Source organism: Limulus polyphemus, unplaced genomic scaffold (genome assembly GCF_000517525.1).
Source record: "Limulus polyphemus unplaced genomic scaffold, Limulus_polyphemus-2.1.2 Scaffold525, whole genome shotgun sequence".
NCBI lineage: Eukaryota > Metazoa > Arthropoda > Merostomata > Xiphosura > Limulidae > Limulus > Limulus polyphemus.
This window is the reverse complement of record NW_013666135.1, coordinates 85,108-101,084: the sequence shown is the minus strand read 5'-3', so window position 1 is coordinate 101,084 and position 15,977 is coordinate 85,108. Positions and strand designations below refer to the sequence as shown.

Genomic DNA, 15,977 nt, shown 5'->3' with positions numbered 1-15,977 from the left:
CTCTCTCTCTCTCTCTCTCTCTCTCTATATATATATATATAATGATCAATTTCTTAATGCCATTTAAACAGAAACTAGAAACTTAAAAAAAAACGCAAAAACAAATTGTATATCTTCAATCAAAGGTCATACAAAAATCTACGAAAGTTGTATGTACAATATTAAGTCCCTAATTGTAAAACAAAAGGTTACAATTGGGTGCGTTTAGGACTGAAAATATTCATTATCTCTAGTAGGTGTTAAAAGAGTATTTTCGAACAATACATACTTTTCAATAAATACGTTTTTCTCCGAGATTTGAAACAGATACGCAGATTGTTAAACTTATCGTATATTTATCGCAGTTGGTACCACGCAAAATGAACGGTTAATCCTAATAATATTATGTATATCAATTAAAATGATTGGTTGATAAAGAGGTTATTATCTTTATCAATTAACGTGATTGGTTGATACTACGGTTATTATGTTTATTAATTAAAATGATTGGTTGATAAAGAGGTTATTATCTTTATCAATTAAAGTGATTGGTTGATACTACGGTTATTATGTTTATTAATTAAAATGATTGGTTGATAAAGAGGTTATTATCTTTATCAATTAAAGTGATTGGTTGATACTACGGTTATTATGTTTATTAATTAAAATGATTGGTTGATACTAAGGTTATATATTAAAGTACTCATAATACTGAGTATATAAAAGGTATTAATCAAGAGCAAAAAAAAAAACATTTCAGAACCCACTTTCAAAGCGAAATTCCTAATCGATTTTTTCGATAGTTTAGGAAACAAAACATGCGAGTGGAATAATAATTAAAACACTTAAAAGCTCTCCTTCCATGTTTTGAAATATTTTTGTAAATGGTTTCAGTCTGACTGACCTCTTGCGGTTAATACCTAAAACCTTGTAAATTAGGTTGAATAAAAAAATTGTTAGATAAAACTGAAAAGAACGTAAATCGATGATTGACATTCTTAATTACAAAACCGATCTCTTTCTTACCTAAAAAAAACATGGCTTTGTTTACGGCCTTCATTTATCGCAGTTTTTATTTAAGCACACGTTTCACCAACAAACGATTTGTTGTACACGCTATTTTTCGTTTTGTTTGTTTTCTCACAACTTTAAAATGGATGTTTGTTTATTTGTTATTAAGCATAAAAACATACAATGGGATATGTATGTTGTGCCCACCACAAGCATCGAAACACGATTTGTAGCCCTCAGACTTACTGCTGAGCCATCGGAGGAGGATATTTCAAATAAACACAATAAAAATCGTTTCGTTAGTTCCACGGCTTCATTACCTTTCGGCGTTTAATAATTGTAAATACTGTTTTCTTAAGAAGCTTACGTTTCCCTATTCTCTCCCTTGATCATCAATAAACGTATTCTGAAAAATTCCTGGAAACAAGAAGAAGTAACTTCGCAGAAAGTTGTCAAATCCAGGTAAGATACCTACGAACTGCAGGGATTAGAAGCATTAAATTCCCTTGTTATGAAGTCCGAAAAGTGATAACCGAAAAAAGGAAGATAGACTAGCAAGTCAGGTTTAACAAACACCCTATAAACTCAGTCTGCTCTGCAGTTTCTGACTAGAAGAGAAGTGCTGAGAAGCCACTGAAGATCCAGGAGAGAAAGGCATCATTGATTCCCAAAGCAATTTGAGAACCTCTGATACGTCACCAAGCCACAAAAGCCTTCCAAGTCCTGAGTACTGCATTATTTTCTTAATGCATGCTGGAATATTTGTTGTTATCCACGACATTTGCGTATAGCTTAAACAGACTGATTCTGAATAAAATTATATCCAAGAATCAATAAATAGCCCTTTCAATTCTTATGAACTGTAAATAATAGGCCATTGTTATCTACAAAAAATAACGTCTTAAAAACAAAGAGGTAAAAAACTCAAAACACAAAACAACACGCACGCGCCCTGGATATATTCACATTTAAACAATGCAACGTATCTAGGATCAAAATATTTCAAAATCATTTTCCTTAGAGGTTTTTTAAAATTTTCTGATTGGCGAAATAATTTAAACTCCCAACTAAAGTAAGAGTAATAGCTTCTAGATGGCGCTCTTAAATAACCATTATCTCTAAAATGACTGTAAGTAATCTACGTATCACTAATAGCAAAATTTCGATTGCATTAAAAGAACATATAAACTACGGCAAATGGAAATAGGAGGGCTTAAAGACGATATTAATTGTCATTTATAAAGAACAATTATTACGAAATATGCTAGAACGTTCTGACAAGGTATTCAATATTCCGACGATGCGAAGCGCCAGCCAATAAGTAACATGTTGGAAGTTGACGTACGCGAGTTCCGAAGAAAAAACACACAATGTAAAGAATAGATCTAATGATATTCTGAAACTATCGAACTCCTTATATACAAATTATATATTCTGTGAGACGAAATAACCAAACAAAAATAAAAAGACAACGTAAGTAATGGCACGCTGTTTTTCTTTAGATTATCCTCAATTAACAAACAAGCTCCGTCACAATCTTCAAATCACGTGCCCTCATCGTCTTGTGACGCCTAGGTCCCGGTACTTCGCTAAGTCACATGAAAGCTTTCGTAACAAATTTGACTTCTTTTCCACGTAACCACTTATATATTAGCTGTCCAATCACAATATGAAGAACTCGGTACGTCACTAATAAAAAAAAAAGAGCTAGATTTGGAATTCCCTTTGAGGAAGTAATCGGATGTGGATATCCTGTTGAAACACTTCAAATTACGAAATTATCTATCGAACATAAAAATACACATCTTAAATGACTAATCGAGGTTTCTTTTAAGTTTTATCATTATGTTACGTGTCATTACTTACGTTCACAAGAAATATAAAAGTCCAAGAGTTGCATTTTAAACGTGTTTTTCTAACCTCTAAACTTAACAAGCAAAAGCTTTTTACAGAAGAAGGCCACGTGGATCGCCCACCCATAAACAAACCACTAAATATTTTTTTTTACTAAAACCAAAAGGCAGAAAACCTGAAACTTTTTCGAATTACTCTGGATATGGAAAAACCTGAAACGCAAGTGAAAACTGAGATGCGGTAGTGAGTCGAATTCCACCTGATCCCAATTTTAGGGGATTGAATCTCATCTGAGCCCAAGTTCAGTTCTTCCGAAAAACAAAACAAACAAAAAAACTAATGTCACAGGACAGTGTACCGTCTAAACCAGTGATTCTGAACGTGGGACGCACGCCCCACAGGGGGGCAATTTGAAAATGCTACAATAAGAAAATATTTACATTATATTATTATTATTTACCTTTTCAACACTAAATTTGTTTTTATATTAAGGGGCATCAAATTTTTGAGGTGTCGAGGTGGGGCATGGAGCAAAAAAAAGTTTAAGAACCACTGGTCTAAACAAACTTTTCTCACTTAACCTTTCTAAGTGAAAGACAAATTATGGAGGGTTATACAAGATCCAAAAATGGAAAGATACCAAATCAAACACTGAGCCATCGACAATGACTAATATCACCTATAACATTATAAGAAGAACAAGGAAATAGTTCTCAAAGTTTTTATGTAGTAGTTCCTCCCACCTCTTTTTTATAATATAATCTCCCAAGATGCACTTTTACAATAGAAATATGTTAATTAGAACTCGCTAAAACTTATAATAATAATAATAATAAAACTATATATAATTATTACTTTATAATTTTAACAAATGGTAAAAAAAGCTTCAGTAATTTACATTTGTTATTCACCTAGCAAATTCATTACCTGTTTTCTGTGTCCTTTCACCTCTTACTGTGATGTGTTGATCAATGTATTTAATAAACTTACTTCTAAGTAGTAATTGAATTACACGATAATTTAATTATTTGACTGTTATCCTTTTAATTTATGAAGTAAAGGTAGAAACGTTATATTATTTTACGCAATTAGTTTTATTCGTTGTAAAATATTTGTGTGTGTTTGTAAGTGGCAGTTTCGGTCATTTCCAGTGAAAGTATAAAATAATTCCGTTCCGAAGCATTGAAAAACATATTAGTAACAATATCAGAAAGTAAAATACCAAGTCAATTAAAAATGGCATGAAAATAACGTACAACTTGCACTGATAAAATATTTTTATTATGCTAGAGCAAAGCTACGCAATGGGTTATCTACACAGTCCGCTGCTGGGAATCGAATCTCGGATTTTAGCGCTGTACTTAACGCTGACCCACCTGGGAACTATTAAAATATAATAAAAAAAAACGGCGTAATACAAACAACAACCACGTCTCAAAGTACGGATTAGGGTTTCTCCTACCAATTGACTGTAGTTATCTTGGTTTACTCCCACCTCCTTACGTAACTATAGACAGCGGTGTCCGCGAGAACCGATCTGATTGACATTAATTTAACCTCATAATTTTCTCAAATGCTACTTAAGGTTTTAGTAATTTATATTCGTCGTTTACAAACAAAATTATTACCCAATTAGCGTCTTTCACCTTCACTACTTAAAGCGTGGTATTGATTAAAGCAATCAATAAACTCGCTACTATACGCTCTTCAAACTGTTATGAGTATTTGAGTACATGACTATTAAATTAAGATGATCAAAAATGTCTGATTGAATGAGATTGTACGATTTGAAATAAGTAAGTTCGCTAGAATAATTTGGTGAAAAAGATTATCCTTTGTTTTGGAAAGTTTACAGCTTTACTGGCTAAGACTCTACTCCTTAAACTCAAATATCAAATTGTAATTTCATCTAGAACCAAGGTTAGAGATTAAACTTGCAAAATTATTTTCGGATTCGTAACTGTCAGTACATAATTGGGGATAAAATCAGGTTGTGTTACACTGTGGTATTCAGATAACCAGACTGTTTCACAAATGTAGCGTCATCTATTAAACTTACATCGCCACAACCAAGCTACCATACAGAGGTAGACCGCTACATTCCAGCCGAAACCCTCAGTGACACAGCGGCATGTCTACGGACTTACAACGCTAGAAACCGGGTTTCAATACCTGTGGTGGGCAGAGCACAGATAGCCCATTGTGTAGCTTTGTGCTTAATTACAAACAAACCAATTTCAGCCGAAATAATGTTTCTAAATTATGCAAGTCATTATAAAATGTTAACGTTAACATCAAGTTACCATACAAAGAGCATCACAACCTAATGCCATAAACTTATTTACTGAAACCAACTGAGGCATCAGAATTAAGTCACCATACGCAATCTTATGCAACAATCAAAACATAATGTAAAATGATATCGGCACAACCAAATCGTCATGACCACAGTGTATGTGTGTTTTATAGTAAAACCTCGTCGGTGTGTCCACAGATGGGAATCGAACTCTTGCGTTTAGCGTTGTAAATCCACAGACTTACCGCTGTCCCACCGAAGGACCCATTACCACAGCAAACAAACTGCTTTACACAGTTCGAGGGCCACATGTCATTAAGAAGATAAACATACTAAGTTCTACCGTTTTAAGGACGAAGATGGCCTAGTGGTTAGCGTGCCTGAACTGTGAATCATATCGTTCGTTGTTCGCGACCCATTGCTGCAAAAACGCGTTCCGCCATGGATGCGGTATAAGAGTGAAGGTCAAAACTCAGTATTCTCTCAATTCAACATGGGGGACTAGCCATGAAGAGATAGTCCCTATGTAGCTTTACGATAAATTATGAAAGTAACTATTGTTTTAAAAATCGCTAAAATACATTGGGCAATGTTTAACGTACGCATGGAGTCCATGTTTAATCATTTTTTTTCGTACTTTCAATAAAAAAATCACTAATGAATCATGCCATATTTCTCTCATACAAGTTCCAGAATTTTGATTTCATATTGGATCCAGTGCTGTGTAGAGTGTTAACTTGGATCCAGTGCTGGGTAGAGTGCAGTTGACAGTTAACATATTGGATCCAGTGTTGGGAAGAGTGTTAACTTGGATCCAGTGCTGGGTAGAGTGTTAACTTGGATCCAGTGCTGGGTAGAGTGTTAACTTGGATCCAGTGCTGTGTAGAGTGTTAACTGACAATTTTGAAAGTGTACTCATATCCCCTGGGAATTTAAGAAATATTACAAAATGACATTAAGCTTGTACATTAAACTTGAAATTTTGAAGTGTTACAATAGCGTGACTTAAATTCGATGTAATCGTGTTCCTTATTGGAACAATAATCACTTTTTATTCTACAAATAAATGTTCGCAAATAGTTTGTTTTGTTTGTTTGTTTTTGAATTTCGCGCAAAGCTACACGAGGCCTATCTGCGCTAGCCGTCCCTTATTTAGCAGTGTAAGACTAGAGGGAAGGCAGCTAGTCATCACCACCCACCGCTAACTCTTGGGCTACTCTTTTACCAACGAATAATGGAATTGACCGAAACACTATAACGCCCCCACGGCTGAAAGGGCGAGCATGTTTGGTGGGACGGGGATTCGAACCCGCGACCAGCAGATTGCGAGTCGAGCTCCCTAACCACCTGGCCATGCCGGGCCATTCGCAATCGTTTAATATTTAAATAAGATGTCAAGTAATAAACAATAAATAGGTAAAAGGTGCCTGTAACGTTCTCAATGTATCTATCTTTAAACAATTAATGGGTCCAGAGGCCAAATTTCCAAAAAATTAAATGCGTTAGATTGGTTCCCCTAAACTAATTACAGTGATTGTAATTTCCAAAATTTATACCCTAATTAATTTTCCCATCCTTTTATTAAGTTTTTTGGGCCCACCCAACTTGTAGTCAAAAGTGTGATTTAATTTATGTTTGAATTTGAAAAGCATCACGTGCGCAACGTGTAGCGAGTGATTCAGAAGCTAAAACCAAATGAATTTGAAAAAGAAAAATTAAAAAATTATGAGGTTAATTGTGACATAGCTTGATATCTAGAGGGCGTTGATTTAAATGACCAATAATTTCATAGTGAAATATATTCTTTGTTATTAGACGCGATAGTTTCATTAGATTTTAGTTACTCGCAGGTGGGGTATATTAAACATTATTCAAGCGTTGATTAGTGTAAATTTTTATAGTATAGTTGGTGTTATTTTTTTATTTTCCCAATTTTCTAGTGGTATGAAGAATAGGTGTTGGGTAAGATAGCTTTTTCAAACTGTTTCCGTGAAGAGATAGTTATGGCATCATCAAAATGTCGTGTTCGAGCTTTTCACAATCGAGATGAGGACGATGGCGTCCCCACTCCTAGCCTGCTCCAACACACATCACCACGCTCAAGAACTTCATAGATTTTTGAGGATGGGTGTGTCTCTGGAAAAACGTCAGAAAATCAACCTTGGGCGATTTTAGAGCATATAATGTATCCCCAAAGCTAACTTACGTCTTTTCTACATGATTATCTTGATTATGTTCTGACGATATTCTCCGTTTAATAACTTCACGTTTGTTTTGTTCACAAATATGCAGATTTATTTGTTTATCAGTGGACAATAAACATCTAAAAGATACTTGTTCACAAATAAAGTATTAGGTATGAAGCGGCCAAAGAAGTAACCAGAAGTTAATACGGTTAGTAACTTATGCATTATTAAAAAAACAAAAACGAATAATTATGAAAAACAGGCCTAGGCTTTAGAGAGATACCTAATTTATTCTTTGGAAATATTTTGGCGTAAAAAAAGCTACAAATTAAATAATATCACTAATAACCGTACAGCTTTTCGATTTTAAGATTTTCCCGAAAAACCCAAAATCCGAATAAAGAGAAAACATGCTAATATTTATCACACAGAAAACAGTCCTTCCAGCAGCGGTTCTCAATTGTGGTCACGGATGTATTTCGGGTGGTTCGCAAAAAAGGTTACAGAAGTACGGAAAGGAAGCGATAGTATACATTCCATTTTGGTCAGGAAAAAAGGTTTTAAAAACCACTGCTTTAGAGCGTGCACATCATAACTAGTAGCACTTACTTTATAGTTGCCGAATAACCTAATCTGGTGGCTATGTTGGCGCAACTAATGGAACGACTTCTATAAAAAAAAGTTGATGAAATAAATGAGTTGAAGAATGTTCTCAAATTGCTTAAGAGTAACACGCTCACTATTTCTCAGAAATATTACTTGTTTGTTGAATTTCGCGCAAAGCTACTCGATGACTATATGCGATAGCCGTTCCTCCTTTATAAGCGTTAGGGGAAGGCAGCTAGTCAACACCATCCAACGCCAACTTTTAGATTACTCTTTATCAACGAAAAGTGAGATCGATTGTCACATTATAGCACCCCTGTGGCTGAAAGGACGAGCATGTTCAGTGACGGGATTCGAACCACCAAACCATCCATGCCAGGCGTTTCTCAGAAATAGCTGTTAAACTATCCAAACAGTGTGCTTCAATTTGCCACTGATTTTATTCGATAGTCAATATTTGTGTAACTTTGTTCCTAATGTTAGTTGTTTATTTCTTTTGTTGGTATTAAACTTATCCAGATACTTGTTTTCAATTTCTATATCGTTTGTTTACCAATTTCTAGAACAAAATCAGTAACTTATTCGGTGTTTGTTTACATTTTAAATTATTTGGATTATATTGACTGGAGGACCTGGTTTCATATTGAGTGTGAACCTTTCCCGGAACCAATTATTCAATAGATACTTAAACTATAGTTATCTGGACCCAAGTGACTGGAGGACCTGGTTTCATATTGAGTCTGAACCTTTCCTGGGACCAATTATTTAATAGATACTTAAACTATAGTTATCTGGACCCAAGTGACTGGAGGACCTGGCTTCATATTGAGTCTGAACCTTTCCTAGGACCAATTGTTCAATATATAATTAAACTATAGTTATCTGGACCCAAGTGACTGGAGGACCTGGCTTCATATTGAGTCTGAACCTTTCCTTGGACCAATTGTTCAATAGGTACTTAAATCAAACTATACTTGAGTGGACCGTAAACGACTGTGTTGTTCTTTATGCTTTACGTTATACAAGCATTTTAAATTAATCTCAAAATAACTACATTTGTTTTCTCATATGCTTTCCCGCAGACAATTAAAATTTTTCTGAAGTTATAAATCATCCTGAGATATATTTATTTTGGTCTGATGACATATTGTTACTTGACATACAGACAAATGCACGTGCCCTTTGATTATAAAAAATGTTCTCTAATCACGCGTCAAATATATTTGCATGCCGATTATTCTCAATAAATCACGTTTTAGTTATAATGGATATCAACTAAGTATTTCGTATTTATATTACACTTATCTTACATTTGATCACTTGTGTCCCCCCCCCACACACACACAAAACACTCTTTGTGGGATTTGAATACAAAACCTTAAGTGATACACCTATACTATGATTTAAACGTTAAATCGAAAAATATAAGATAAAATAATGATGATGATGAAGCGGTATATAAAAGTTGCTAAAATAAATACTACGTATCCAGAACACACACTTCTTAACCCCAAACTGTAGTAGGGCTTCCGCACGACTCCAACAAATTATCGTCGTACAACCTTTTTGTAAACACCGAGTTCCGATAGTTTTCGAACAAAAGAACAATATCAATAATATATTATGTAATCCACGTGTTTATTTATGTTCTTGAAGTAAGGGCACTGTGGACTAAGAGAAAACTTCCATATTATAATTTGTTCGCGTAAGGATACTTTATTGGACCGTCATGAAGTTCTACCTGAAAGGTAACGACAAGACATACCTTTACTATCAGCCATTCCTCTCTATTAACCTTCAGAATCCAGCATATATATTCTACTTCATACTTGCAAGATGTGAAGACCTCGAACTAAAGGGGATGGACGTCATGCAACTGGCGACAAATCTAACACCTGAACAGGCACCAAATGGCTAGACATACAAACGGTAACTCAAAGGGTTACCATGACAACCATCCTGTACACAGAACATGACCCGTCGTTAGATGCAGCGGATCACAAAGATACTGGGCGATCAATGAAAGATGACTTACCTGGCCTCACATTCTCTTTGCGCGCAACGCGCTTACCCGCCAAGACCGTATATGGTATGGACGACAATCAACCGACCAATGGAGAATCATTCTATAGGTGTAAAGCTCTGATTACAGCAAAGTTTCACCTGTTTATTATACATGTTTACTAGCCTCAACGTATTACCATACTAAACGTAGTCGTCGTTTACAGAGTAACTTGGTGATCTCTAGGTATCAAAACAGGTCTTATTGTTAAACACAAAGCTACACAATAAGCTATCTGTGCTCTGTCCACAACGGGTATCGAAACCGGATTTTTAGCGTCGTAAGATTAGAGATTTATCGTTGAGCAGACGGGTGGCTATAAAAACAGACGGATTAGTAGTGAATCGGCTGAGTTTTCACGACTGGATGTCAATAGTTTAGAAATTATCAGTGCCATTAGTTTTATCAAATATCTATTAAATAAACAGCTAAATTTTTTGTTGGTTATGATCTTTGTTGTTATTCGAACACAAAGCAGAAACTAGACAACTTTTAATATTAAAACTATCGACAGATTAAGTAATCCTTCCTTAGACTATACACTTGAGTGGAGGGGGAGGAAATCTATACCATTTTTGGATTCATTTGATTTTGTCAGTAGTTCGCTGAGTTATTGGATTTAATATAATAGATAAAATAAAATAAGATGTTTGTAAATATTGCTACAAATCTTGCTATTTAATATCAATACATAGAAGATGATAATATCTTTTCAAATTTTCGTTGACCATTTTGAAGCTTTTTAATCGACTAACAACCACACTGCTGAAACGAAAAACTTTTCTTCAGAGTTTTGTCAATTATCATATGTTTGTAATTTACTAACTCGAAATTACTCTTGTGTAACGAATTGAATGAAGTTTAGAGAGAAAGTAATGCAGGGCTTTTAAAAAATAATCTTTACTGTTCTTTTTAATGACAAGAAAGCGAAACCTAACGTCAAGTTTCTCAAAATCATTAAATAACATCAACATAGCCACCTTATGGTTACGATCACTGTAGAAGCGGAAATTCTACATTCAATTGGTTGGTTGGTTTAAGTACAAAGCTACACAATGGGCTGTTTAAGTTATGCCCACCACGAATATCGAGACCCAATTTTTAGTGTCGTAAACCTGCAGACTAACTGCTGAGCCATTAGGGTGTACCCACATTCACATTATGTGTTTTTTAATTCTAAAATCTAGAGGCAAAACTACTTAATGGGATTACCGAACTACATTAGGAAAAGAAAACCACTGGAAATGGAATATTCAACCTGAACGGCAACCTTATGTGCTCGTGGGCTAAACGGCAGGTTAAAAATCCCTAGGGTCTATGTATAGTCGTCCTTCATTTTAAACTACTCACCAGAGGGAAGGCAGCCAAGCAGAACCCATCGCCGCAAGGTTGTTTTTTTTGTTTTTTTTAGCTCTTTATAATGCACTTACAGCTGAAAGTTCGGAGCATGTCCAGCGGCATCACGTCTCGAATCCTGGACCCTATGATCCGCAGTTCGACACGCTGATAACGAGGTTGCACCCGTACTTCTTTTTCACCGAAAATAATAATAAAGGTGTTTTTATTAGCAGATTAAGTCTCGTTAAATAAATAATGTTTTACATGTGAATTTTTACTAAATAAATAAGATGAATTTTTAGACAAAGACTGTTTTCTTGGATCCTCTGATGTACACGATATTTCGTATAGGTGTAAGAATTTTCATGTCTTTATCATGAAACTAGTAAGAAATAATGCGTTTAAAGTCACTGGGGTTGTAATCAGAGTCACAGTCAAAGGCTTATCAAAATGAAGTCCATATAGAAGTATATATAAAACTAGTCACATGGTTATGAATTTTCAGAATTGTTTTATCATAGAACCTTAGCAACGCTGATAACGATGTATATTTTAATCTTAGTCGGCTCACTTTATATAAATGTTGTCCTAGCGGAAGGATACGTAATTATTAGGTTATTTGCCTGTCAACTTTCGAGAAGCAGCTGACGTTGCAGAAACTAACCTGTCATTTGTTAAATGATATTGAAGCAGGAAATAAAGAATGAGATAGATATAGAATAAATAAAGTCAATTTAAATATCTCCCTAATAGTCAACTATATAGCTCGAAAGCATCATAACAATTTACTCTCGGAAGACATTAATTTAATATAATCCCAGCTATATTTCAGTATAACACTATCGATGCTAAGTTTGGCATTTAATTAAAGTTCTCGAGGATCAACAACCAAATGAACCGTAATGACACTTATTCGTCGAACAGCACAGAAACTGGGATTTTTCAATCCCTTGAGAATAATAAAGTTTGGAAGATAAACAGTCCCTCATTAAATGATAGAATTATCAGGGCTATAGGAAGCGGTAAGGCCAATCAGGCCATGGTCTGATCACTTTTTCATGGCATTTATAGCTATAACATATGTATTAAAAATTGCTTCTTTTAATTCAATACATAACGTTGTATATATGCAGTATCTATAGTTAAAATGGCTCAAGATTCAATCTAATATCATTAAATTTCCAAAAATTTTCTGGTGGTGGCATGCCCCCAGATCTATCTATAAATGGCAATGTGGCAATAACTTGACCACTCCAAATTGCTCCCTACGGCAATGGAATAGGTTATTAGTTACGATAAGAATGAGGAAAAGTTCTGGATACTTGTTTTGTTTGGTTTGGAATTAAGCACAAAGCTACACAATGGGCTATCTGTGCTCTGCCCACCACGAGTATCGAAACCCGGTGTCTAGCGTTGTAAGTCCGTAGACATACTGTTGTGTCACTGGGGGCAAGTTCTGGATACAGGGTTTTCAAAATGGACTCAAAGGAGGACCTATAAAAAAAACGGTGTGGAAATGTTCTGCGTAGAAACGATGTTGTATTATTTGAAAATTTTTGCATACCCTTCGAAAACAGTACACGTAGAATGAATATATCAACTGCTTAATGTGTTTTACGAATCACTTGTTACTATGTAGGGGCGACTTAATCAGTTATGTCATGATAAATATCATTAAGAGAAACCTCATATCAGGTTTGACTTGACATTCGCGAAATCGAGGAAAACAGGGTGTCATGGAGCTCAGTCGAAACGTAGCCTCTTATGACGAAATGCCATCGATCTTCAAAAGCATACATTCTTGCAATGTGGAAACATCATTCGCCACTGTAATCACATGATAAACTTTCGAGATTAATCAAACAGAGGTGCTGTAATGTATTCTACAATTATATAAAAGCATTTCAGTTTACGGAAGTGAAGAAATTTGTCAAAATGTTCTATGTTATCTTCTTGCTTTTTCATATACGTTTATTAACTTCTGATCAGAACAAACCATCTACTTTAAAGTGATACTATAAATTAACCAGTAATGAATATAGCTAATTAAATCCACTTTTTTTACTTAAAAATATTAGAATGTATTATTTCATCAGTTGGATACCCTCACTGTTAACATTTTCCATCAGTTGAGTACCCTCACTATTAACATTTTCCATCAGTTGGATACCCTCACTGTTAACATTTTCCATCAGTTGGAAAGCCTCACTGTTAACATTTTCCATTAGTTGGATACCCTCACTGTTAACATTTTCCATCAGTTGGATACCCTCACTGTTAACATTTTCCATCAGTTGGATACCCTCACTGTTAACATTTTCCATCAGTTGGATACCCTCACTGTTAACATTTTCAGCTGAAATCCAATAATATCTTACGAGGTTCGGCCAGCTTATCTGATTTAGGTTAGTTCTAAATACGTATAGTAAGGTAACAATGCAAAACAATGTCATAAAATTATAATAATAAAAATCAAAATTAAAAATAATAACATTAAATATTTACAAATTCTATTGTAACCAACTCTTTTAATTAACGTAACAATACAAAATGATAGTGTATACTTGGTTTTGAAGTAAATTAACGATCTTTGTTCTTGTCACAGTTTGCTACTTCTCAAAAGAACCGTTTTATACATTACATCTTTTAATTATTCAACATGTGTAATGAAGACTCGGAAAACGAAGCACATTTTGCAGAATTATTTTACATAATAATCTCAAATGTTTAACTAAAAAATACAGTGAAGGGAGTAACCCAAAAGCACCCACCGCCAACTCTTTGGCTACGTTTATCTGACCGAATAGTTGATTTCACAGTTGCTGTCTTAAAGTAAATGGGAAACGAACCACGAATCCTCGGATTAACAGGCGGGTATGCTAACCACTAGGGAACGCCAGGCCTAAATTAAATGTCGTTGAGAAATTATTAATGAAGGTAATCCGTATTGGGACTGGTTTGATTTGTTTTGAATTTCGTGCAAAGCTACACGAGGGCTATCTGCGTTAGTCGTCCCTAATTTAGCAGTGAAAGACTAGAAGGAAGGTAGCTAGTCATCACCGTCCACCGCCAACTCTTGAGCCATTCTTTTACCAACGAATAGTGGGATTGACCGTCACTTCATAACGTCCCCACGGCTGAAAGGGCGAGCACACTTGGTGGGACGGGGATTTGAACCCGCGACCCTCAGATTGCTAGTCAAACGCCCTAACAACCTGGCCATGCCGGGCCTATATTGGGACCTGAAAATGCGACACGTAGGTTAAACTGCTAAGCCAGAGACTCCTAGGATTCGAGTGTACATGTCCCTAATTTTGAACTACTGAACGGATGAAGATGAGCCAGTTAACAGAACTAGTCGTCACAAGGGATTTGTCCAATTCGCTGAACCAAATAACGAGACTGACTTTTATACTGCACTTAAAGCATTACTTCTCGAACCTCGGACCATGCTCGGCCATGAGAGGCTAAAGCAAACAGAACTAAAATACCTTACAAATCTCAAAGTGCCCCTATCCTTTATTTGATTTATGTTTCAGTAGAAATGAATAGAACGTTATTTATATTTCGTATTATGTATAAATGGCAAACTTGTTATCATAAAACAACAATTGTACTCTCGTCTGTCCAATAAGCATCATTTCAACAGTGGACAGCAACTGTGGATCCCAAACAAACCATGAAAAGTAAACTAAGTATAATATATAATTTTTACATGTTGTTATTAAAACAAAACAACAACAACTAAACGTAAACACATTCTGGACTATTTACATGGTGTATAAGGTTCGTTGTCTTTTCGGCCCCCAGTGTCGTTAATCACATTTTAAGGGTAATACGGAAACGCTAATTATATATATGAATATATTAAACAAATTCCCCCTTTTCTGGAGGGCGTGTCCTAGCTTTTAGCATGCCAGATTGTGGATCCAACGGTCCGCACATTTGGGCCGTGAGTGCCTAATCCTACTATTCGATTAGCATAGCCCAATAGTTGTTGGTGGGTGCTGTTGATTAGCTGTTTTCTCTGCTGTAAAGCAGTTCAAACTTAAACTTAAGGATGGATAATGTAAATAACCCTTGTACAGCTGTGCGAGAATATCTGAAACGAACCCATCCTTGCGTTTTTTTGTTTTACATCTGTTCTTTACCTGCACGTGTATGTTAGATAAGTTGAAAGTTCCCATCAAAGAGTATCTTCTTAAAATAAATCTATTCGTGTTTCTAGATTCTCAAGCCTTAATATTATACTTTGATATTCTTTGAATGTACGTTAATCCGTTCAAGAGAACAAAAGTAAATACAATGATCGAACCCCAAATTTTAGCGTTGTAAGCCAACAAGCTAATCTCCGAGTTTCCAAGAGGTACGTTTTAACATTATATATATATATATATATATATATATACTATGTTGGATCACAATGTACTTCAAGAAGCACTAAATAAGTGAAAAATTGCAGCAATTTTGTTTAAGCATGCGCAGTTGTACTAGAAAGTTCTGAGATAAATACAAGAGCTCCGTCAGCCAATAACATGGTTAGTTGAATAGTATTGCTTTGTTTTCCAGGTGGTACAAGTTTATAACACATCGTCAGAAAATAATAATAAATACAAAAGAAATGAGAATGGTGGGGAAAATATCA

At 35.1% G+C, this 15,977-nt stretch overlaps 1 protein-coding gene across 1 annotated transcript in view; it reads right to left on the bottom strand.

Moving 5' to 3' along the window:
* LOC106458863 (ras-responsive element-binding protein 1-like) overlaps positions 1 to 9,770 on the bottom strand; it is a 21,431-nt gene extending 11,661 nt beyond the window's left edge. The window contains 1 exon segment of the mRNA XM_022385215.1: positions 9,698 to 9,770. Within this exon segment, the coding sequence (XP_022240923.1) occupies positions 9,698 to 9,713 (16 nt within the window). The 5' untranslated portion in view covers positions 9,714 to 9,770.
* Between the last annotated feature and the right edge of the window lie 6,207 nt (positions 9,771 to 15,977).